The sequence below is a fragment of the Nyctibius grandis genome, chromosome 12, assembly GCF_013368605.1.
Source record: "Nyctibius grandis isolate bNycGra1 chromosome 12, bNycGra1.pri, whole genome shotgun sequence".
NCBI lineage: Eukaryota > Metazoa > Chordata > Aves > Nyctibiiformes > Nyctibiidae > Nyctibius > Nyctibius grandis.
The window spans coordinates 1283976-1307094 of record NC_090669.1 but is presented as its reverse complement, the minus strand read 5'-3'; the positions used below and the strand labels follow the sequence as shown (position 1 = coordinate 1307094).

Genomic DNA, 23119 nt, shown 5'->3' with positions numbered 1-23119 from the left:
CCCAGGCAGCAGCGAGCCTTTGTTACTCAGTCTGGGAACAATTTCTGGAGGTGAGGCAGCAGTGAACCATGAATCCCCCTTTGCAGTTGGTTGTGGGTTCACTGGTGTTTTCCCAAGCACGCACGTGCGTGCGCACACACCAGCCCTCGGCTCCGGCGGGCACCACGAGCTGACTGGGGTAAGTGAGGGGATGCTGCCTGCCCCGGGACATCCATATTCACCTCCACCTTCAGTAACTCACCCTCTGGCACATGCTGCTGTTGGTGGCCTAGGGCTGATCCAGCGAGTAGAGACGGTGAGCGGCTGAGGGACCAGGACAGCCCATGTTGGGTGACTCCAACACCACTGACCACGCTCCCAGACCTTCCCGTCTAGGAGACCTTTGTTTTAAATGTCCAAGTTTCTTTATTAACCTGAGTATAACAAATATAACATGTACACAGTATAAAAATGAACATAGAGCGTGACAGAGGTACAAGTACAACACAGATACGTGAACTATACACTGACCAGTTCATTGAATGATAATAATATATTAAGCATTTCATTGCTTGGAAAAAGCAAGTTTTGATTGTAAAAATTGTATCCTGTTCCACTGAAATTATACAAAGTACATTCAATACTGAAAAGTGATTCAACAGAGCAGGCCCAGGGCACAGCCTGGGTGCTTAGTGTTACCTTGGGCCGGGACTGTACAAAATGAATCCAGACGCTTCTCTGGGATGAGTTTTAAGACCTTAGCAATTAAATTAAGAAGGACGAAGTGTTTCGGGGTGGGTATTCTTCTCTTAAAAGCATGTAGAACACGCGCTGTCGGGAGGCCCAACAGGCTTCGGCAACATGCAGAGGGCAGAGCCTGGCACGGCTCTAGGCGGGCTCCGAGTTGATGGGCGGCAGGTTTTGGTGCTTGAAGTACTGCACGACTTGCTGGGGCAGCTCTGCCAGCACCGCTTTGGCCAGGGTCTCCTTGGGGGCCTGCAGGCGACCAGAAACAACCACCGGCGTAAGAATGGCCGCAGGGGACTGACCGAGCGACCGTGGCTGGGCTGTCCCCACCGCCGGACCGTGGCATTTCATTTAATAACCCCTGAAGTATGCTGGCAGCCAGCTTTTTATACACTGGGATTATATTCTACACTACACCTTCCCTCCAGGAGATAATGCTCTGGGAGGGAGGAATAAAACATCCTCCGCAGGTCAGAAAAAACAGGTATTGAGTAACAGCGGGTGGAATGGGAATACACTGATGAGTTGCAAAAAAAAGGGAAGATAAGCACAGGCTGATCTTCTGCATCCTCTGGCAACCCTGTGCCAGCAACAGCGTCTGGCCCAGGCTGGCTCCTGGCACAGAACTACATTTCATCTTTTTTATTTTTTTTTCTTTTTTCTTCCTTCATCAACTGTTTTCCAACACCCAAAAGTGGGGCAGGGGGAAGCCATCCCACAGAGGGGCCACATGTAGGGCCAGTGCTGGCATTAACCCTTTCTACAGGTGCTGGGAGGGGACCAGGGAAGCTTGGGGCTCACCCCCAGGGCTGAGGCAACTCAGCATCAAGCCCTCAGCACATGGCACATCATGGGTGCAGGATGAGGCCTGAGTGGGAGACACTGCCATGGGACCATGGTGAGGGTCGTGAGCCTGGTACCACCCCAGCTTGCTGCAGGAACCCAGACCCTGCTGTAATTAACTGGTTTTGCTCTCAGGGGGACAGTGGAGACAGGGGGATGCTCAGATGGAGCACGCTACGGCGATGCGGAGCACTTGCCCCTGCCTGCAGCACCCATTTATGTGGTCCATGCCAGAGCATCACCGAGGGCCAGGGTAAGGCAGGTGGGTGCTACCTCTTCTGCCTCTAGCTGCCTTTAGCAGGGCTGCTCCACATCCAGGGTCATTTCCAGGCTTGAAACCCCATTTCTGCCTGTGATCCCCTCCCCGCTGCCCACACTCACGTTGCGGAAATCCCGGAAGGGCACGAACTGGACGATGTCGCGCACGGCCTCCTCGCCGGTGTGGGAGCGCAGCACCCGGCTGTCCCCATCCAGGAACTCCATGGCAGCGAAGTCGGCGTTGCCCACCCCCACGATGATGATGGACATGGGCAGCTTGGACGCCTGAACCACGGCGTGTCTTGTCTCGTCCATGTCGCTGATCACCCCGTCCGTGATGATGAGGAGGATGAAATATTGCTGCGGAGGGGAGGGCGGAGGGTCAGAGCCGGGGGGGGGGTGCTGGGGCACCCTCATACTGCACCCAGAGCCTGTGGGATGCTCCGCACATCGGGGGGGGTAGGCAGGTCCCCCGGGGATTTGGGAGCGTGAGGGTCACCACTTCCCAGGACAGCCAGTGTCACCCCCCTTTAGCAGCACCCAGAAATTCCAGGTGCTCCCATCCCCCTGGTTTTTGAAATACAACCACCAAACAAACCAACTCCCACCGCAAAATATTTAGCTGATTTACTGTACTTAATGATGGAAAAAACCCCAACCTGTACAGAACTTCTGTGTCACAGCCAGGAGGAGTCTGGGGCCAGGACGTGAGCCCAGCTGGGAGATGAAATCTCCCCCTACCCGCACGCAGCAGGGCGCGTTTTTGGGGTGGTCCCTATCGACGTGTCCCTGCGCCAATGGGGAGCATCTCCTGCATCCCAGCACTGGGCTGTGGGTCTGGGGGGGGGTGGAGCCCATCCCATGCTCAGGGCTTCTCCATGGGTCTCAGAAGCACTGCGGGGGGTGCAGAGGGTACTGGAAAGCTGGGGGGATGCCAGAGCAGCGGCACTGGCACCCGCGCCCCTTCCCATGGGGAAAGGAGGGTGATGGAGCTGGTCCATGGAGCTGGGGGAGGATGGACAGACGGTCCTGCTGGACCCAGCTCAGCAAATCTGGGGCATGCCGACCCCCGAAAAACCCATCTCCTCCACTTCAGGGGACAGTAATGGTTCAATTTGGGCACATTACACAGCTTGCGTGTGCTGGAGAAATGACGAAAACAAGCACTTAAGCACATTAAAGCCCTTTGTTCCTCTCCTCATTCTTTCCATTTCCTCTGAAAACCACTAGCGCAGCCGTCCTGGAAAAACAGGAGCAGGAACGCAGCCCCAAGCCCATTTTCTTGGTTTTCCTCCAGCCCACATCTCCTGAAACCTTCCCTAAGCATCATCTTCCCTCGACACGCTCCGGTGCTAAACTCCAAGCACAAACAAGGCTGGGGTGAGCTTAAACACAACCCGAGGAGGCGGGTGAGGAGGTTTTTCCCAAGCCAGGGCAGGCAGCTGGTCCCTTCCCAGCCCCGACCCCTTTTGATGCGTTAGCCCTGCCTGCAGAGCACTGCCGGGGGTTTATTTTTTTTCCCTAAATCCAAACTTCTCAGAGCAAATCATGGGGAGATGTAGGTCTGAAGAGCAGGACTCCAACATCTGAGTGTGGAGGGTAAGACTAAACTCCAGGAGAAGAGCTGCATGTGGTGGCCGGCACTGGCCAACACTGGAAGCAGGACAAGTGCTGGGGCCTGATCCTCTCTGGGAACCAGTATGGGAGGAAGAGTAAAGCCTTGAGGAGAGCAGCTGGTAATGGGAACAACTTTAAGCTGATTCCACCCCTCCTCCCTTGGCCTCTCTGCGTGGTCAAAGAGAAGAAACCCAGAAAAGGACTATTGCCTTTTGCTCACTGTTTTCTGTGAAATCTGTAACAGGATCAGAAAAAAATGCTGGACAGTATGGAGGAGAAGAGGAGGGAGGGGTTGTTTAGCCTGGAGAAGAGGAGGCTCAGAGGTGACCTTAGTGCAATCTACAACTACCTGAAGGGAGGTTGTAGTGGAGTGGGAGTTGGCCTCTTCTCCCAGGCAACCAGCGCTAGGACAAGAGGACACAGCCTCAAGCTTGGCCAGGGGAGGGTCAGGTTGGACATTAGGAAGCATTTCTTCTCAGAAGGGGTCATTAGACATTGGAAGGGGCTGCCCAGAGAGGTGGTGGAGTCACCATCTCTGGAGGGGTTTAAGACAAGACTGGACATGGCACTTAGTGCCATGGTCTAGTTGACATGGTGGTGTCAGGGCAATGGTTGGACTCAATGATCCCAGAGGGCTCTTCCAACCTGATTGATTCTGTGATTCTGCGAAATGTGATTCACTCCATATTTTAGAGGCCAAGTGGAATAAGATCCTCAAGCCACGACCGGAGCCGCTGGGGCAGGGACCCGGCTGGCCCCACAGCCGTATCCCCCCAGGCTGGGGGTCTCCATCGGTGCTCAGCCCAAACCCAGCAGCACCTTCCCCCTTTTTCCTCTTTTTTTGTTAAAATGGCCCATGTCTGAATCCACCAGGGGCTTTGGGGAAGATTCCCAAAGCTTATTAATCCTTCCTCACAAGTCAAATCATGTGTAATCCCTCTGTCTCTCCCCCCCTCAACACGTTTTTAGTCCTCCGATCCCTCAAGAGCCAACAGCTCCGGTGTTTGTGATCCGCGTTGCCATGGAAAAACAAGGAGGGGTTTTTTTGGTTTTATTTGAAATTTTGGGAGCAAGCGAGAGCGGGAGGAAGAGGAGGGCAGGTGCAGGCGGCCACCGAAGCTGGCGGCGGCAGGGGTGGCTTTGCTGCACACGTTGATGATGGGACGGAAGAGGAGAAGACCCCCAGGGAGCGACATCCCCCATCAATAACGCTTTGTGCTTCCAAAAAAAAAAAAGCCCGAGCCAACCCAGGCTTGTCTCTGAGAGCACTATTAATGCCCATTATTTAAAATCTCCCTTGATTAAACTATTAGTGCCAACGGAGGGGTGCAATTTGCATATGATTAGTGCCTCTGCTCCATGCGGAGCCTGTGGGCTTCTCCCTCCCCCACCGATGCCGACAGAGAAAATGAAAAAAATGAGGAGAGCGACCTGGATTTGTGCTGAATTAAACCAAATTCAGTATTTCCTTGTGCCTGGAGCTGGGAAGATCAACAGCGCTCAAGTCAAGGCTGGAAAAGGTCCCCTTGGGGAGCAGGTTTCGTGTGTGATCCAGCTTTGCTCCAGGCAGGAATCAGGAAAGCTTCTACCCCGAGGCAGCTCCTGCCATGTATGTGCTCATGCCCAAGCTGAGCTGCTTTTGGCCAGCAAAACCCAGGGGCCAGCCCTGCCATCCTCCACAGGCAGCCTGCTGCCACAGGGACCCAAGAGACACCCAAGTGAGCTCCAGCTTGCAGCCTTCAGATACTCTTTGCACCCCTAAGAGGACACCCCGCTCAACGCCGGCAAGGCTGGACCCACGGCTGCAGCTCCTGGCACACATGGGCATCCCGGCATCCCTTCAATCACCAGCCTCGCCCTCCAAAACTGTGCTGACACCGGCTCCATCACGGCCTGGCACAACCGAGCGTGGTTGTATGAGGCCCCTGTGCTAACGAGGAGCTTTTTGACATATGGATGTGAACGGTCTGATGAACTAATTAAGGGGGCCTTCCAGGACTGCGAGTGGCACCTTGAATACTGTGTCCAGTTCTGGGCCCCGCACTTCAAGAAAGATGTTGAGGTGTTGGAGCGAGTCCAGAGGAGGGCGACCAAGCTGGTGAAGGGTCTGGAGGGTCTGACCTATGAGGAACGGCTGAGGGAGCTGGGGGTGTTTAGCCTGGAGAAGAGAAGGCCCAGAGGTGACCTTAGTGCAGTCTACAACTACCTGGAGGGAGGGTGTAGTGAAGTGGGAGTCGGCCTCTTCTCCCAGGCAACCAGCGACAGGACAAGAGGACGCAGCCTCAAGCTTCTCTGGGGGAGGTTCAGGTTGGACATTAGGAAGCATTTCTTCTCAGAAGGGGTCATTAGCCATTGGAAGGGGCTGCCCAGGGAGGTGGTGGAGTCACCATCTCTGGAGGTGTTTAAGACAAGACTGGACATGGCACTTAGTGCCATGGTCTAGTTGACATGGTGGTGTCAGGGCAATGGTTGGACTCAATGATCCCAGAGGGCTCTTCCAACCTGAGTGATTCTGTGATTCTGTGGCTGCACAGGAACCCAAAGCCTGGCTCTGAGCCCACTTGTCCAATGGTCAAACCGCCCCATCCCATGGGTTTTTTGCAATTCCCACTCAAATATAAAAAGGTATTCGAAGGGGAATAGCAGAAAGGTCTTCTCTTGCCAAAAGGTTCAGATTCAGCCATGAGCCACATCACAAACATCATGCTTTACGCCACGGCACAGGCTCGCTCTCTCCTTCTGCTGGTTGCATTGCTGGACGTGCACCCCCAGATCTCCCTGGGAGATCTTCACGGAGGAGAGGGAGATGTTTGTTGTGTGTCGGAGGGAAATAAGCCAAAGGTTTGAAGTCATCCTCAACCTGTTCCCTGCTGCCCATGTTTCCCACCTGCATTACAGCAGCAGCATCAACCATCCTAGTACCCCCCCAGGGACCCCAGGACCATCCAGTCCAACCTGCCCCAGGACAGTACTGCAGCACGCAGGAGCAGGAGGCTGTCTTGAAAGCAAGGCCCATGCTCCTCAGGACTACTCTTCCCCACTTATCCATGAAGACAGAGGTTGCCTCCTCAGAGCAAAGCCCCTTGGAGCTCAGCAGAGGATGTTTTAGGAAAAAAAAATAGGAGAGAACAAAGTTTTCCTTTCCTGTCTCCTGCCAGGTGTTGGCTGGCACATGTCAGGGCCTCCTGAGCCCAAGCTCGCCCTGGCACAGTGGTGAATGGCCCTTGATAGTTGGGTCTGACATGAGCACACCCCTTTGCTCTCCAGACCCTCACAGTCCTCAGCCCAGGCACCGACCTGGGGTGGTCTCAGCTCCCTGACTCCACTGCGCACTGGCCTGTTGGATACCCGTCACCCAGCCATTCCTGGGGGCCTTGAAGGCCTTCCCCGTAAGAATTAGGGAGAAATCAATCACTTTTTCACCATTTGTGATTTTATGCATCTCTCATATTCCCAGTTGACTTCCCGGGCCAGATGGTGCCAGCCTTACTGCTTCCCATACAGGAGCTGCTCCATGCCACTGGGTGTCTTGGCCAACTCTCTTGCTACCATTCCCAGAGCTGTTGGATCCTCTTTGAGATAAGGGGACCAACATTTAAGACGGTGCTCAAGACATCTGTATAAATCCAAGGCACACCCACCTCATGGCATCTCCCACCCTTGTCTCAATTCTCTCCCCAATAATTTCTGATTTTCCACAGCTGCAGTTTTGTTGACTGTTGTCAAGTTTTTGAGTAATTTTTTTTCTTCCTAAGGATCATCTGCAATGACTCTACATTCTCCATCTGAAGTGACAAAAGCCAACTGAGAGCCCACAGCTGCAGGGACTCCAGGGATGGTCCTCATGGGAAGACCTTGCCTCCCTGCCCCCAGCAAAGGGAAAGACATGAAATTAAGTTTAGGCTTTGCCTTCCCCTGCCCAAAGCCATCACCATGGCATCGTGGGAGCTTACGGACTTACGGATGCAGCCTCCTGTTTGGTGGCCTGAGCGGCGAAGCGGGCCACGTGGTTGATGATGGGGGAGAAGTTGGTGGGTCCGTAGAAGCGGATGTGGGGCAGGCAGGCTGAGTACGCTTGGACGATGCCCTCCACACCTTCAGGGAAAGCAGAGAAGCCAGGCATTACAACATGCCACAGCTCAGGCCCACCACGAGTCTGATTAAGCATCATTGGCTAACGCTGTCAGGGGAGCTGAAGTTAGACCTATTTCCCTCCCCGCCCCCAACTCATCCAGCTCCACCAGTTCCATCCACCCCAATTAAAATTTTCTAGTACCAGGGCTTTGCTCTTTAGTCACTTTGTAGTGGGTCCTCAGACCTTCTGGGGTCAGAGAGCCCTCGTAGTACCCACAGCCAAAGGCGCCTTTCCTTGCGCTTCTGCAGAAATCTCAGGATCAGCCAAAGAGGAGGAGCAAAAAGAAAAGCAACTCCTGATCTCTGAGCATAACCAAAAACCAGACAGGCATGGAGCAGAGGTAGCGGAGAGCAGCAAAACAATCCCAGAAGCACCCTCTGAGCTCTCAAACTGTGTTTGGGACCCGTAGGTCATTGGAGACCCTTCTGCTTCTGCCCCACCACAACAGGGTAAATGGCTGCTCTCCCGATAGGATGCATGGGTGTGCAATTCAAAAATGACCAATTCCACAATTAATCAGCTGAGAATCAGTTCTTTGGGAAGGAACTGTCACTGAGGAGAGCTGCAGGATGGTGGCTTCTGCACCCCATAACACCTGCAATAAATCAGGTCCAATGAACCCTTTACAGCTACCAGAGAGGGACTGCATGAAGCGAAGGCAGCAGAAGAGCAGATGCTCACAGCCAGCTTTCATGGACCAGCGAGGGAGGCTTGGAGGCTGCCCGAGCCCCTGTTTTGCTGGGGTAAGGCAGAGGTCAAACCAGATGACTTTTGGAGTCCACGGTAGCCCTTAGCAGTTCTTCAGCCATGACTGTGACCAGCTCTCAGTTGCTCAGCGAAGCATTAAGTCTGAATTCCCCATCTGCTAAACAGGCCTAGTGTTTCTCGCAGGCTTGCTGGAGGAGCAGACGGCTGGTAGGACACACCAGACAGCAGAGCGAAGGCGGATTTTACACTGTCTGAATCCAGTCGCATTTTACTCTGGGCCTTCCTACACACCCACAAATTTTCTCTGCGTTCCTCTGAGTGCACCCTTAGCACATGCTCTGCTTCACCGTTCGTGTCTGTCTCTGAACAGACCTTGAAAAATTCCTGAGGTGTTATTGGAGAAATGCAGAGGGAAGGACAGAAGACACTGAAGGCATCTAAGGAGTCTTAAAGACCTGGTAGATGCTTACCTGAACAGAACGGGTTTGTGGGATTGAAGTTAATGGCAAACTCGTGGGATACCTGTGGAGAAGAAAAGACCCAAATCAACACAGAGGGCTAGATGGTCACTATCAGTGTAGCTGATGCTGCCAGGCTGGCTTGGGTCTGATGCTCCCCTGGAGCAGAACCTGGCAGTCACAGATGTTACAGTCCATCCTGCTGGGTCAGCAACACTTCCCAGCCCTCTGCTACCCAAACAGCAAGGAGCAGCAAACACAATCATGGTCAGTGTTGAGCAGCATTTGAGGATGGACTGGTTCCTCAATCACCCCATCGTGGAGCCACCTGAAACTATCACATCATGCATTCATCTACAGCTATCAAAGCAGGTTTGTGTGGCTTCCCACTGGCTGCCCAGAGGGAAGGCACGCAGGAGGGATGCTCTCAGCCAGCTGGGCCATCTCACTGGTCTCTAGGAGAAATTATTTCATCCTATTGCAGGTTATAAAGGGAGAAAACTCAATTAACATCACAGGGAGCCCCAGTTCTGGCAGCATCCTGGTTCCCCGTCTCTCTGCAAGTGAGAGTTGGTTCCCCAATTCTCTGCCCAGTGCAGCAGGAGGGAGGCAGGCACAGAGCGAGCTGGGTTGAAGACCTGATCTGGCATGTCAGCTACCATGACAAAGACAGCAGATGATTAGCTTCATCATCTGGGTTATCATGAGGGTGAAAGGCAGCACAGGAGAGGTGACATGAATGCTTGGGCATGGTGGACAGCAAGTCTTAGCACAGTCTGTGTTGGTTTTCATTGACCATTAAACCATCCCTCCTCCAAGGCAGGTGCAAGATCCTTCAGGTTTTCCACTAGCTCCTCCCAAGCTGAGGGAGATGCTCTCACAAGGAGGTCCTGTAGGACACTGACAACAGCAGATAGGCCTGCGCACCCCGATCCCTGGCTTGTTGCACTAGCCCATCCAGAGAAACCAAACAGCAGTGCTGACTGCGAATCACGAAATCTTCCTCATCTACCTCCACGGGAAGAGCCTGCAGACAGAAACCACAAAACGCTGGGCCACAGTTGCTTTGAGCCAATCTCTGCCGGCAATGGCAGTGGAGCTCAACGGCCGGGGTGCAAGAGAGGGTCAGGACTCCTGGCCTCCAGTATGAACCTTGCCAGTGTTGGCATGGGTCAACAGCTTGCTTGGGGAACAACCACCAGATATGGGGGCTTAGGAATGTGTCACTGCAATTTAGGCACCTCAAGAAGCAACCAGACTCTCAGGAGCACCAAGGACACGCAACTGCCTCTTCCAGTACCTCTGAAGGTTGAAGCAGGGCGGGGGGGGGATTTGGGCTTTCAGGCCACCAGCTCAAGGGCTCTGAAACAAAAAGCTCCCACTCTGTGCCAGAGTTACAAAACAAAGCTATTTTCTCTGTCTCAGAAGGGTGGAGGTTTGCTGAGCTCCTCAGCCAGGGGATGGCTTCGGGACATGCGTATTCATAACGCTGGCAAAACGACCGTCCTCCAAAGCGCCGTGTGAAGCAGAAGTCTGCAAGACACCACAAAAGCAACACGCATCTGAGTCAGACTTCCCAATTATACTGGGCATTGTGTCGAAGGCAGCAGAAACTATTTTTTGCAAGAGGCTGTGGGGTGGGAAATAGCAACCAAACAAAAGTAGGTCAACCAAAAGTCCTCCCCGTGCTGCAAAGCTGACGAGCTGTCGGACTGGTGAACATCAACAGCCTGCTTGGGTCTCTCTGTGCCTGTTGAGCACAACCAGTAATGCTCCCAGGCACCAGTAACCCCCACCAAGCCACCAGTAACCCCAGGGTTAGAGACAGTCTGAAACACAAGACTTGGTTTTGCATATGCCTGTTCTCACAGAAGCCTCAATTTTGGGTAATATATCCAAAGTCACTGAAATTTCTTGATTTTCATTTGTAAAGGGCTCACTTTTTTTTTTTCAGATGTTCAAAATTCTGCCGTACAAGTATTTATAGACAAGGCAAGCAAAAAAAAGTCCATGTTTTGCACTGCAAAAGAGGGGTTTCTCTTTCAAGCTCTGGAGCTGTGTGCCTCTCCGTCTGCAGAGCAGACCCCCTGCGTGGCACAAGCGTTGCAAAACCTCCTCTGGAGTTTTTACGGATTTTTTTATATATATATATATATATATCTGCTAGAAAATTCAACAGGACAGCTTCAAAGTAACAACAACGACAAAAAAAAAAAAAAGAGGATCTCATTCCCTGTTCAGCTTGTACTTTGAAAGACAGTTTTGAGGTGTTGAGGTGTTGGAGCGAGTCCAGAGGAGGGCGACCAAGCTGGTGAAGGGTCTGGAGGGTCTGACCTACGAGGAACGGCTGAGGGGGCTGGGGGTGTTTAGCCTGGAGAAGAGGAGGCTCAGAGGTGACCTTAGTGCAGTCTACAACTACCTGAAGGGAGGTTGTAGCGCAGTGGGAGTCGGCCTCTTCTCCCAGGCAACTAGTGACAGGACAAGAGGACACAGCCTCAAGCTTGGCCAGGGGAGGTTCAGGTTGGACGTTAGGAAGCATTTCTTCTCAGCAAGGGTCATTAGCCATTGGAAGGGGCTGCCCAGGGAGGTGGTGGAGTCACCATCTCTGGAGGTGTTTAAGAAAAGACTGGACATGGCACTTAGTGCCATGGTCTAGTTGACATGGTGATGTCAGGGCAATGGCTGGACTCGATGATCCCAGAGGTCTCTTCCAACCTGATTGATTCTGTGATTCTGTGATCACATCCACCGATAACCTACAGGGAGAAACTCTTTCAAAGCACCCCAAAGGGTGAGATGTTCATCTGCAGCCAGCCTGTGTCCTCTTCCAATTCTGGATGGGGACAACCGTAGCTCCATCTTTTTGCATCAGGAATTACGGATGCACCATGCAGATGCATGGCCAGAGCCTGTGCCAGAGATCTGACCCCGCAGCATGTTCTCTGCCACCTCCCTCAGCGATCCCACCCCTGCCGTGACTCAGTTTCCCTAGATATGAAAAAAAAAGACAAATGGAGGGAAAGCCTTGGGGGATGGCACATAGGCAAAGCCGCCAGCTTCAGCTGGAGGAACTGAGCTCTGCGGGCACAAAAACATTTTCTCTGGCTGACTCCATCAGGCTAGATAGAAGGAAGATTTTCTTTTATGGTGAGAGTAATGAAACACTGGCACAGGAGGCCCAGAGAGGTGGTAGATGCCCCATCCCTGGAAACATTCAAGCCCAGTTTGGACAGGGCTCTGAGCAACCTGATGTAGTTTAAGGTGGAGCTGTTGGGGCGAGTCCAGAGGAGGCCATGGAGATGCTCAGAGGGCTGGAGCCCCACTGCTATGGAGACAGGCTGAGAGAGCTGGGGCTGTTCAGCCTGGAGAAGAGAAGGCTCCAGGGAGACCTTCTAGCACCTTCCAGTACCTGAAGGGGCTACAGGAAAGCTGGAGAGGGGCTTTTGACAAGGGCGTGGAGTGACAGGACGAGGGGGAACGGTTTTAAACTGAAAGAGGGGAGATTGAGATGAGATGTGAGGAAGAAATTCTTTGCTGTGAGGGTGGTGAGAGCCTGGCCCAGGTTGCCCAGAGAAGCTGTGGCTGCCCCCTCCCTGGCAGTGTTCAAGGCCAGGTTGGATGGGGCTTGGAGCAACCTGGTCTAGTGGAAGGTGTCCCTGCCTGTGGCAGGGGGGTTGGAACTAGGTGATCTTTTAGGTCCCTTCCCACCCAAACCATTCTATGATTCTATGATTCTATGTCCCTGCTCACTGCAGGGGGGGCGTTGGACAAGACAACCTTCAAAGGTCCCTTCCAACCAAACCTATTCAACGACTCTACCTCCCAAACCCGGGGTGACTGGTGGGGCTCTGATGTTAAGCATCACCCTCTCCGCTGCCGCCTTGCCTATGCTCATCCCCCAGAAACTGCAACCCATCTGCTTCCCTCTCCTGTTCCCTCCCGAGAAACCGCTCGGGGCTCTGTACAGAGCTGTTACATGGCAAGATGTTCTTTGACATTTCCAACGAGACTTTTGTGTGCAAAACACCTCGCGCCTGGGAAGCGTTGGGGGAGCCATGGCAACGGGAGCACAAAGCACCATTTATACGACTCATCTCTTAATGATCTTTCCCATTTTCATTCCAGTCCGGGGCTACAACAGCCGCCCTTCGCCATGTCCCCCCAGGAGTATCACTGGCCATGCTGCTCCCCGCAGCAGCACAAGACATGGGTTTCAATGAAGGTGCTTTGGCTTTGAAACTACCCAACGAGCCTTGATTGCCAAAAAAACCTTAAACGAGCGAGCCGAGGTGATGGTGCACAGACCCTGTGGGCCGGGTGAGCCAGGGTGGGATGAAGCCCCAGGCTGGAGTGGTACAGGGCGATGCACAGGGGATGCCCCCACTGCTAACGTGAGACAACCGATGGGTCACAGAATCATAGAATCACAGAATGTCAGGGGTTGGAAGGGACCTCTGGAGATCATCGAGTCCAACCCCCCTGCCAGAGCAGGACCAATCTAGGTCAGGTCCTTTGGCACCTAACCCCAATGAAATATCAAGGTGGCTTTTGGGAAAGCCCCTCTGCTCTAGTCCTTGCAGGCTCTGCCCGTGCAACATCACATCGAGGCTGCCCAGCTCCCAGCCCCCTTCCAGACTTTGCTGCCCACCCACACTGCCACATCTCACCCTCCACCGGCTGAAATCCTGCATCCCCCCATCCCCTCTTGGCCCAACAGCTTTTCTGAACCGAGCCAACCGGGAAGGCCCGGCAGCTCCGCTCCTGCCCAGGCAGTATCAGGACAAACCCATCTCAAACGTGCGGATGGCCACAACACTTCACCTTCCAGTCCGGTGGGAGCTGGGCACCAAACCCCAGCGCAGGAAACATCTTGTCTCTAAAAGAGAAGAAGGAAAATATATGGGTGTATTTACACACATGAAGCTCTTGCTATGGCCTCCCCATGCTACCAGCTGCCCAACGACCACCTATGATCTTTAGAGAAAAAAAGAGTCCAGATTTGCTTTGTCACCCACAAGGATCAGGAGCATCCTCTTGCCCAAACACCTTTCCTCTCAACAGCGGCAATGTGGGGGAGAGGAGAAACCCTGTCCTTACCCTCTCCTCCTCCTGCATCCCAATGTATATAGTCATTTTCTCCCAAGGAGCTTTTCAAACGCAAGGTATTATGTAGCCTTGGCTTTGCAGATGGGAAATCAAGGCACATGCATCCCAGCAGCCCCTTGGGAAGCCAGGGAAACATCTGCAAAACAGGGGTGGAGGCAGAAGGGCACAGTGCTTACGAGTCATAGTCCTGGATGATCTGGCCAACAGCCCAGATAGCCGACAAGTACTCGTTTGTCCCCATGGGGTTGATATAGTGCAAAGAGGAGGGGTCTCGCGGGTTCCCGTTGGAGGCTGTGAAGTCAATCCCAACCTGGGGGACAAGAGAGAAGCACAGACCCACCCTCCGTTAGCAGACACCATGACAGACCTGGCCACTGAGCCTCCATTGCCTTTGAGGTCCACACACAGTCCCATCAAGACCCAAACCTCAAACTTTTTCCAAAAGTTTAACAAAAAAAAGGGTCATTAGACATTGGAAGGGGCTGCCCAGGGAGGTGGTGGAGTCACCATCTCTGGAGGGGTTTAAGAAAAGACTGGACATGGCACTTAGTGCCATGGTCTAGTTGACATGGTGGTGTCAGGGCAATGGTTGGACTTGATGATCCCAGAGGGCTCTTCCAACCTGATTGATTCTGTGATTCTGTGAAAATCCAGCTCTTCACCTTCCTTAAAAAAAGCTGATTAAATACTAGGTTAGGCAAAGCCATCCACTATTACACCTACATTTTTCACCAGCAAGCATCACATAAGGTGTCCTGAAGCAGCCCCTGCTCCTGGAGCAAGCCACCACCATCTCCAGCTCAGGACTCTTGCTGCCCATCTCCCAGGTGTTAAGCTCAGGAACTGAGTAGCCCCGTGGACACCAAAGCAGCCAGGGCTGCCTGGGCATTTGGATCTCAAGGTCTTTGACCAAAAAGTCACAACCCTGAGCAGATCTTTCCCTGCAGCCGCTCTTCACCAGGCTTCCCTGGGGACCAATATATGCTGAGCTCTCAGGGGATTTTGTCAGCAAGGCACTCGTTTTTCTCCCTCCTCAATTAGGCTTTCTATTTAAAGACGTTTGTAGAAATGCTTATCTCAGACCCAGTTAAATCTGGTCAGAAGAGGCGAGATGCTGAGCCACCCAATTTGAAATGACTGGGAAGGAAGAGCTGGGAAGAGGCGAGCAGGCGGCGTGACTGCGCTTGCCTTGTTTGCTTAGCAAATAGGCAAAACCCAAAATAACTCCGCCGGCTAAAGAGATCTCAGGGGATTCGCGAGGGATTTTGCTCCGTATCTGTAATGGGAGAGGATGAACTGCGATTTGGCTGAGAAAGGACCTTGGCCTGGCTGGGGCAAGAAGATGTCACAGCCCAGGAGGTGCCACCACCCTGTGGCAGGGAGGCTGGTAAAACAGGCTTGAGAGGACAAGGGGACGTGGTTTTAAACTGGAAGAGGTTTAGACTGGAGATAAGTGACAAATGTTGTACGATGACGGTGGTGAGACCCTGGCCCAGGTTGCCCAGAGAAGCTGTGGCTGCCCCCTCCCTGGCAGTGTTCAAGGCCAGGTTGGATGGGGCTTGGAGCAACCTGGCCTAGTGGAAGATGTCCCTGCCCACAGCAGATGGGTTGGATTGATGATCTTCAAAGGTCCCTTCAAACCCAAACCATCCTATGGTTCTGTGAAAATCCAGCTTCTTCGTCAAGCAACCTTACAGCCTTACCAACCTGCGGTTCACTGCTGTAACAGCGAATCCAGCTCCTGCCGAGCCACTGTGGGCCCGGTCGGAGAGCAAGAGGGAAACTGAGGCACGGGGAGGGGACTCAGTGGAGTCAGACAGGTGCGTGCCCACTAGTGCAAGCAATGCCACCAAGAGCAGCAACAGCTTCCAGAGGGACGCAGCTGGTCTGCCTCTAGCACGAGGCAAGCGGCCAGGCACAATGCCCCTCTTCTCTGTGGCTTCAGCCCTTCTCTCCCCACCATCTCCCTCGGCAGGGAGGACACCACCGACCTTTCCAGATTGCCGGGGTGCACGCGGCAGCATCCTCCTCCCAGCTCAGGTGTTTCTGCAGTGTTGCACCCATCGCAAACCCACGCAGGTTTTTGGATTAAAGATGCCTTGGGAGGGGAAAGAAACCCTCCAATAACTGGCAGATCTTTAGATGGGGGGAAAGATTTCTGCATTCAAGCCTAATTCACACAAGAGCTCCGTGCCACCAATAAACTTAATGATTTTCTCTTCTATTCACTCTCCAGCACCAAGACCTTAGCACACAGCCGCAGAACGGCACACAAAAAGCTCTCCCAATTGCTCCTGTTCCTATGGCAACTCTTCCTCCTCCTCCTACTCTCCCCCCATCATGTTTTTAGATGAAAAAAACAAAATACAAACTGAAATACTGTGAGTGCCCGCAGCTCTCTGGATACTGCACCAGAAAAGTTTGCAGCAATTGAAACCCCCACTTCTGCACTGTGGCGGTTTCACTCGGGGTTGTGATGTCCTCGATTGGTCCAGCTTGGAAGAAGGTGGAAACGCCAGTAAAAACGCAGCAAACCATCTCATTAACAGCCCAACGCCTCTGAGATGGCTTCAAAATAAGGAGAGCTTCCATAAAAAAATGGAGGGTGTTGAAGAGAAGGCTCCGGGGAGACCTTCTAGCACCTTCCAGTGCCTGAAGGGGCTACAGGAAAGCTGGAGAGGGGCTTTTGACAAGGGCATGGAGTGACAGGACGAGGGGGAACGGTTTTAAACTGAAAGAGGGGAGATTGAGATGGGTATGAGGAAGAAATTCTCTGCTGTGAGGGTGGTGAGAGCCTGGCCCAGGTTGCCCAGAGAAGCTGTGGCTGCCCCCTCCGTGGCAGTGTTCAAGGCCAGGTTGGATGGGGCTTGGAGCAACCTGGTCTGGTGGAAGGTGTCCCTGCCCGTGGCAGGGGGTTGGGACTGGATGGGCTTTAAGGTCCCTTCCAACCCAAACCAGTCTGTGATTCTGTGAAACCCTGTGACGGGGAGGGAAGTCGGTAACATTTTGTGAAGGGTCGGAAGGTCTTTGTGCGAGTCTGACCTTCAGCCAAAGTCTAGCCAGCTCCCTCCATGCTATTGGACGCACCTGAGCATTACAGTAACGACCCCCAAAAAGCCCAAAAACAAGCTTAAGAGCAAAATGGGGCAGCTCCTCATTGCTGTAAAAAGCCACCCAAACTGGTGTCAAATCTCACTCAGAACCTTCCTCCACAGTTTTGACCATTACATGTGTGTTACTATCACCGGGCAAAGAGAAGCAAAAGTCCTTACAGTAAACATCAGCTGGCAGCCTCCCAGGATGTAGTCCAGGAAGGAGAAATCTCTGGTTATCTGAAAGAAAAACCAAACAAAAAGTGTTTCAGCAATCTTCATTGCAGAACAACAAAAAAAAATACACGGAAAGTGCCCAAGCCTGCGGTCACTGTGGGTTTGGGCGTTCAGGGACCTTCAGCCACATGGCAAAGCAATGGGAAGAACCACTTGGGTCTCCCACGGCAGCGTTTTGCAACTTCACAAGTCATGTGGGGCAAGTAGGGCCATGTGTTGGTCCAAAGCTGGGGTGGGAGGCCTGGACAGGGATCCTTGAGAGCTGGAAGTGTCCATCATGGTGAACTGAATGGAAGATCCTCTCTCCATGGCCAAAACAGTCTCACACCACCAGCAGATCTGGTGTGGGAAGAGCTGTGTTGGTGCTTTCTCCACCATCCTGCTGCCATATGAAGGGAGAACTTCACCAACACCTCAGCTCAGAAGAAGGACCTCTCCCACCTGCACCCAACCCTTGGCCCCAAGGAAACACCAAGCAGTTGGTAAGCACCCACAGCTTGGGCTTCATGCAGATGCTGCCCATGTTGAACACCTCCTTCTGGGTCTGTGGCCACCCAGGCGTGGGGTGGCACCAGCAACTCGGTACATCAGATGCTCCAAGTGGAGAGAAACCCAAGCAGAAAGGAAATCACACTTTTCTTCATGCTCTGCAGGACCTGCGCTTGGAAACGCAAGGGCGCTGGAGGCAGAAGGGATGGGGGGGAGCTCGGGAAGACCCAAGCTCAGCCAGGAGCAGAAGGAAATATCCCGGCATCGTACTCACTTTGCAGGACTTGACAATGATGATCCCAGAGTTCTTGTAATTCTTTTTCTTCTTCTGCTTTTTGGGGTTAATGCACTCTAGCTCGAGCTGTAACACATGAGACAGACACCAGTGTGAGAGCGGCGCTGGGCTATGCCGAGTGGCTCCAGATGCCACCAGCGGCCACATCCCTTCACGTGTTTCAAAGTGCTGAAAAGACACAAATGAATCACAGCGAGCTACTAACAATGGGAATGGAGGCACAGGACCTGCTTGGGAAGGGGCTGCTCTTCCTCTCCAGGGGCTTTCACTGTGGCCAACACCTGTCGCGTGGTAGCCGAGACACCCCTGTGAGGCTATGGGGGTCTACAGGATGGGTTGGGGGCAAACGGGATGGGATGGGTCAAACACATTAATAATTAGGGCAGGCCACCACCTTTCCTCAAAAGCTCTGGGAAAACAAAATGCCTCTTGAATAGTCACAAAATTGCTGCAATATTTTGATTTTTAAAAAAATCTAAAACTGAATAAAAACTCTTGTCAAAGAAGAAAGTTTACATGTGGGTTGGTCTGGGGGAGAGGGCAGGACTGGGCAGGGGGAGCACAGAGAGAAAGTCGTGTCCACTCTTCCAGCTGCAGAAAAACGGGAAAATTTTAAATACTAAAATCCTGGTGATGGCCCTGGACTTGCTCAGACCAGCCTGGTGATCACAGAATCACAGAATGTTAGGGATTGGAAGGGACCTCGAAAGATCATCTAGTCCAATCCCCCTGCCAGAGCAGGATTGCCTAGACCATCTCACACAGGAACGCGTCCAGGCGGGTTTTGAATGTCTCCAGAGAAGGAGACTCCACAACCTCTCTGGGCAGCCTGTGCCAGTGTTCGGTCACGCTCACCGTAAAGAAGTTTTTCCTCATATTTAAGTGGAACCTCCTGTGTTCCAGACCTGCTCAGACCAGCTCGGTGATGGCCCCAGACCTGCTCAGACCAGCTTGGTGATGGCCCCGGACCTGCTCAGACCAGCCTGGTGATGGCCTCAGACCTGCTCAGACCAGCCTGGTGATGGCCCCGGACCTGCTCAGACCAGCTCGGTGATGGCCCGGACCTGCTCAGACCAGCTCGGTGATGGCCCCAGACCTGCTCAGACCAGCCTGGTGATGGCCCTGGAGATGGCAATGAGCCTTTCCCCCCATCTCAGCCAGGCTGTGACTGGACAGTGCCGCTCCCAACCTGCAAGCACACCAGCATGTGGTGCCTGGTCTACAGCAAGAGCATCTCTGTCCTCACTTCTGTATCTACCCTCATCAGCATGGCCACACGAAAGGATGACACAGGTCACGAGGAGCCACCCCAGGGAGGAGGGATGCTGAAGAGTGATGCGCAGTAGTGGTGAGCAGCGGCTGCTTGCTTTTGGAGCCACCTTCCTCCACCCAGAGCCCACCGCAGCTCCACTCAGAGAGTGGTGTCAGCTGGGGAACAGCTTTACCCGGGAAGGGCACAGGCACACGGCAAGGTGAGTTTTACCCTCTTCTAACCAGTATCTCTCAGGGTTCCATGGAGAGAAAAGAAGATTTTATGGCTAGGCTGGTAGGTTGCAAATCCAGTGGGAAAACAGGCTCAACACCTGCCTCTGGCACCATCAGCTTGCATTTCATGTCTTTGTGCCTCAGCTTCCCCAGTCAGGAAGTTTTTCTCACTGTACCACGCATGGTGTTTTACACACCTCCATGTCTCGGCCATGACCTCCTCTTGGTTTTGTAAACCTTAGCGATGATGGCAATGAAAAGCTCTACTCATCCAGGAGTCTTCATGACATGCCTTCAATCAGGTGGCATCTGCCAAGGCTTTTGGCCAGCACTTCGGGGGGAAGACGGGGACACCTTTGGCCACAAAACCAATGTGGTGTTGCACAGGAGCTGGCACTCCTGGGGACCAGGCTACCCCTGCTGCAGATGCAGCCCCAGGAGCATGTCACACCTCCCCATCTGACTCCCCAAATCATGGATGCTGCTTCAAACATCTCAGCAGAGCTCGATTTTCAGCCAAGACTGCCTTAGCCCTCTCTCTAGCTCAGACACTTTAGCTATAACAGTGGCCTGGGTCACTCATGGTGCGGGTGGGAGGAGAAAGGAGGTTGGACTTGGCTTCTTCTTGGCACAGGTTGAGGGTCTCAGTGCAAGTACCAAAATCCACCACCAGCCCCAAGGAGCCCCTTCCTCGTTCTTCCCCGAAAGCGTGTTGGCACTTACCGGAAGGGCATCTTGGGCTTCACACATCCTGGCCACCGAGGTCTGGAACTCCCCAATGAAGTCGTGTCCCCCATCACTGTCGTAGTCATAACATATAACCTAGGGTGGAAGGAGCACAAACAAGCCTCAGACACAGTAACTATCTCCTGTGAGGAGACCTGCTGAAGTTCCCAGCCTCTCCTGTTGGAGACCCCAAACAAGGTTTTTGGTTTGGTTAATTTGGGAGTGTTCTGGTTTAGTTTGTTTGGTTTTTTTTGTTAAACAAGCCATAGGGTTTTAGATGGTTAATGATCAACCCCAGAGGCTGACCACCACGACACAAGCCCAAGGGCCCTCCGTCACCTTTATCAGCTTCTCTACATCTCCATCACACAGTGACACCAAAGGCACAGCGAACGGCTTCCAGACGGGGTCCAGCGTGTACTTGATCACCTGCAGGGTGGGAATGGATGGATGTCGTTACAGCGGGCATGTCTGAAGGGGGAGACTGCCACAAAGAGGGGACACATCTCCAAGAGCAACCCTGCACCAGGTTCTCGGTGGGGCGGGCCAGGCAAGCTGCAGAAAGCCCCATCTCAGCCCTCTTCTGCCTCCTTAGCTTAGACACAGCAGCTCCCCAGCCGCTGCTTCTCAGGCTGTAGCACGCATGAGTTACAACAGATTCATTTGCCACCTCCGGAGGCAATTAAACAAATCTGCTTGAGAAAACAGCCACGGGAGGCTGGGCAGAACCATGCCCAGAGCACGGGCACAACCACCTAACCCACCAGTTCAAGGCCAGCAGCTACTATTTATGCCCTACTCATCACTTACTCCCCTCCCAGCACCCCAGTGCAGCCTACGTCCATCTGGGGTCTGACCACCGAGAAGACGGAGCAGCGGGATGCCGCAATGAGCCGGGAAAGCCGAACAGCCCTGGGCACGTCCAGTTCTCTCGCATCATCTGCCTAACATCTGCTCCCTGAGCTGGAGAAATATTAATTGATGCTTTTTGACATTTCCTGAGAGAATGCAATTGCTTGGTAGAAACTTCAAGCAAACACTAGCAGGCTCCTGCATACGTCAGAGATGCCTGCAGGGCAGGTGAAGGTCCTCTTTCACAAAGGTGTTGTGCTTAAAAAGGGAGATTCACATGGATATTAGGAAAGTCAGACCCGGGCAAGAAATTAACCCTTCTCTGTGCAGGGTAAATATGGGGTTATGTGGCATGGAGGACCTTGGACCTTTGCAGCCAGAGCAACAACAGTGCAGCCCAGTGAGGAAGAGGTCCATGGCTGCTGCTGCAGGCAAACAGCCACACGGGACCTGGAACGAGCATCTTGTTTTATAGACAGGCTTTTGCGTGAGACCGGGGGAAACCCTGACACTGTGAGCACAGTTTAGTCAAGAATTTGTAAACACCACCTCCGGGAGGCTGGGAAGAGCAGGGGGAGCCCACGCAGCCCGAGATGGTGCCCGCACGCTGCCAGCTGCCGGGTCCCCAGGGTGGGTGGGGAAGAATCCGGCGTCTCCATCGCACGGCACCCAGCTGGGCATTCACACTTCAAGAACAGGCTGCAAGGAGTGCACTAATCCTTCCCTGCCAGACACCTCCGTGGTGGCATGAGAAATGCCAGCAGCAGGCGAAGAGCTGGTTATATTCCCGCACCGAAAGCTGCAAGAACGGGCAACCTTCCTCCTTTGTATCCGGCCTCAACACACAAAGACGGTCGCCTGGCACGGGGTTCCTCCGAGGGCAGCGGGATGCATTCGGGGCTGGTAAGGAGGAGGCTGTTGGAGCATCCGTTACTTGAAAAAAAACCTGGCCAGGCCCTTATCTAGCGAGACGGGACAGTGGAGGAACTGGAGTATATACATCTGCTCCCCATAACCCTGACCTGCTTATAGAGATCCCAGCGACAGCTGGCGCACAGCCTCGTCCAGGAGGAAGGGCTGGAGGTCACTCAAAATGACCCCGTCCGAGAAATAACGTCTCGGTGAGTCAAAGCCCAGCTACCCACACTAAACCAGGAGGAAACAACCAAACAAGGTTGCTTGCTGCTCCCACAAGAGAAATATTAAGGTTGGTATGAATTAAAGATGAATTAAATATGCATAGAAATGTGTGTGGGAAAGCACTGAGAAATAAACAGCAGAGCTAGGGTTAAAGGGGCAGCCCGTATCAGTACTGCGGGACACTGGTGTTACAGAATCACAGAACCATGGAATCAATCAGGTTGGAAGAGCCCTCTGGGATCATCGAGTCCAACCATTGCCCTGACACCACCATGGCAACTAGACCATGGCACTAAGTGCCATGTCCAGTCTTGTCTTAAACCCCTCCAGAGATGGTGACTCCACCACCTCCCTGGGCAGCCCCTTCCAATGGCTAATGACCCTTGCTGAGAAGAAATGCTTCCTAATGTCCAACCTGACCCTCCCCTGGCGAAGCTTGAGGCTGTGACCACTTGTCCTATTGCTGGTTGCCTGGGAGAAGAGGCCGACTCCCACTCCACTACACCCTCCCTTCAGGTAGTTGTAGACTGCAATAAGGTCACCCCTGAGCCTCCTCTTCTCCAGGCTAAACACCCCCTGGTGCTCATGTGCACGTGGGCGTGCGAGTGAAGGAAATCCTCGTGGACTTTGCACAGCAGTGGTAAAACCCAACGTAGGGAGAGACACTGTCAATAAATACCACCCCCTCCTTCCACACAAGTTCACACTGTGTTTGTTGCGGTGGGACAATGGGCTCCTTAAGCAAGCCTTGAGGGGACAGGAAACGGGAGAGGTGTGAGATGGGAATGGGAAAAAGAGGGGTGTGAGATGGGGTGTGATGGAACCCTCTTCCTCCAGCATGGAGGCTGCTGTGAGCCCCTTCTGCAGCATCTCCCCTCCTCTTTCTGCCAGAAACTATGTGCAAAAAAAAAGAAAAAAAGCCTTGAAACGAGCTTTAAGGAGGGTAAAAAAA

General features: G+C 53.2%; 1 protein-coding gene across 3 annotated transcripts in view; it reads right to left on the bottom strand.

Moving 5' to 3' along the window:
* Positions 1-381: 381 nt before the first annotated feature.
* CPNE2 (copine 2) overlaps positions 382-23119 on the bottom strand; it is a 58055-nt gene continuing 35317 nt past the window's right edge. For all 3 annotated transcript variants that reach the window (XM_068411675.1, XM_068411674.1, XM_068411673.1), the window contains exons 7-16: positions 20515-20604; positions 20173-20271; positions 17944-18030; positions 17124-17183; positions 14028-14161; positions 13567-13621; positions 8758-8809; positions 7406-7539; positions 1951-2187; positions 382-975 (exon numbers count right to left, since the gene is read on the bottom strand). In XM_068411675.1, the coding sequence (XP_068267776.1) occupies positions 868-975; positions 1951-2187; positions 7406-7539; positions 8758-8809; positions 13567-13621; positions 14028-14161; positions 17124-17183; positions 17944-18030; positions 20173-20271; positions 20515-20604 (1056 nt within the window). In that variant the 3' untranslated portion in view covers positions 382-867. The remainder of the gene's footprint in view (positions 976-1950; positions 2188-7405; positions 7540-8757; positions 8810-13566; positions 13622-14027; positions 14162-17123; positions 17184-17943; positions 18031-20172; positions 20272-20514; positions 20605-23119) is intronic.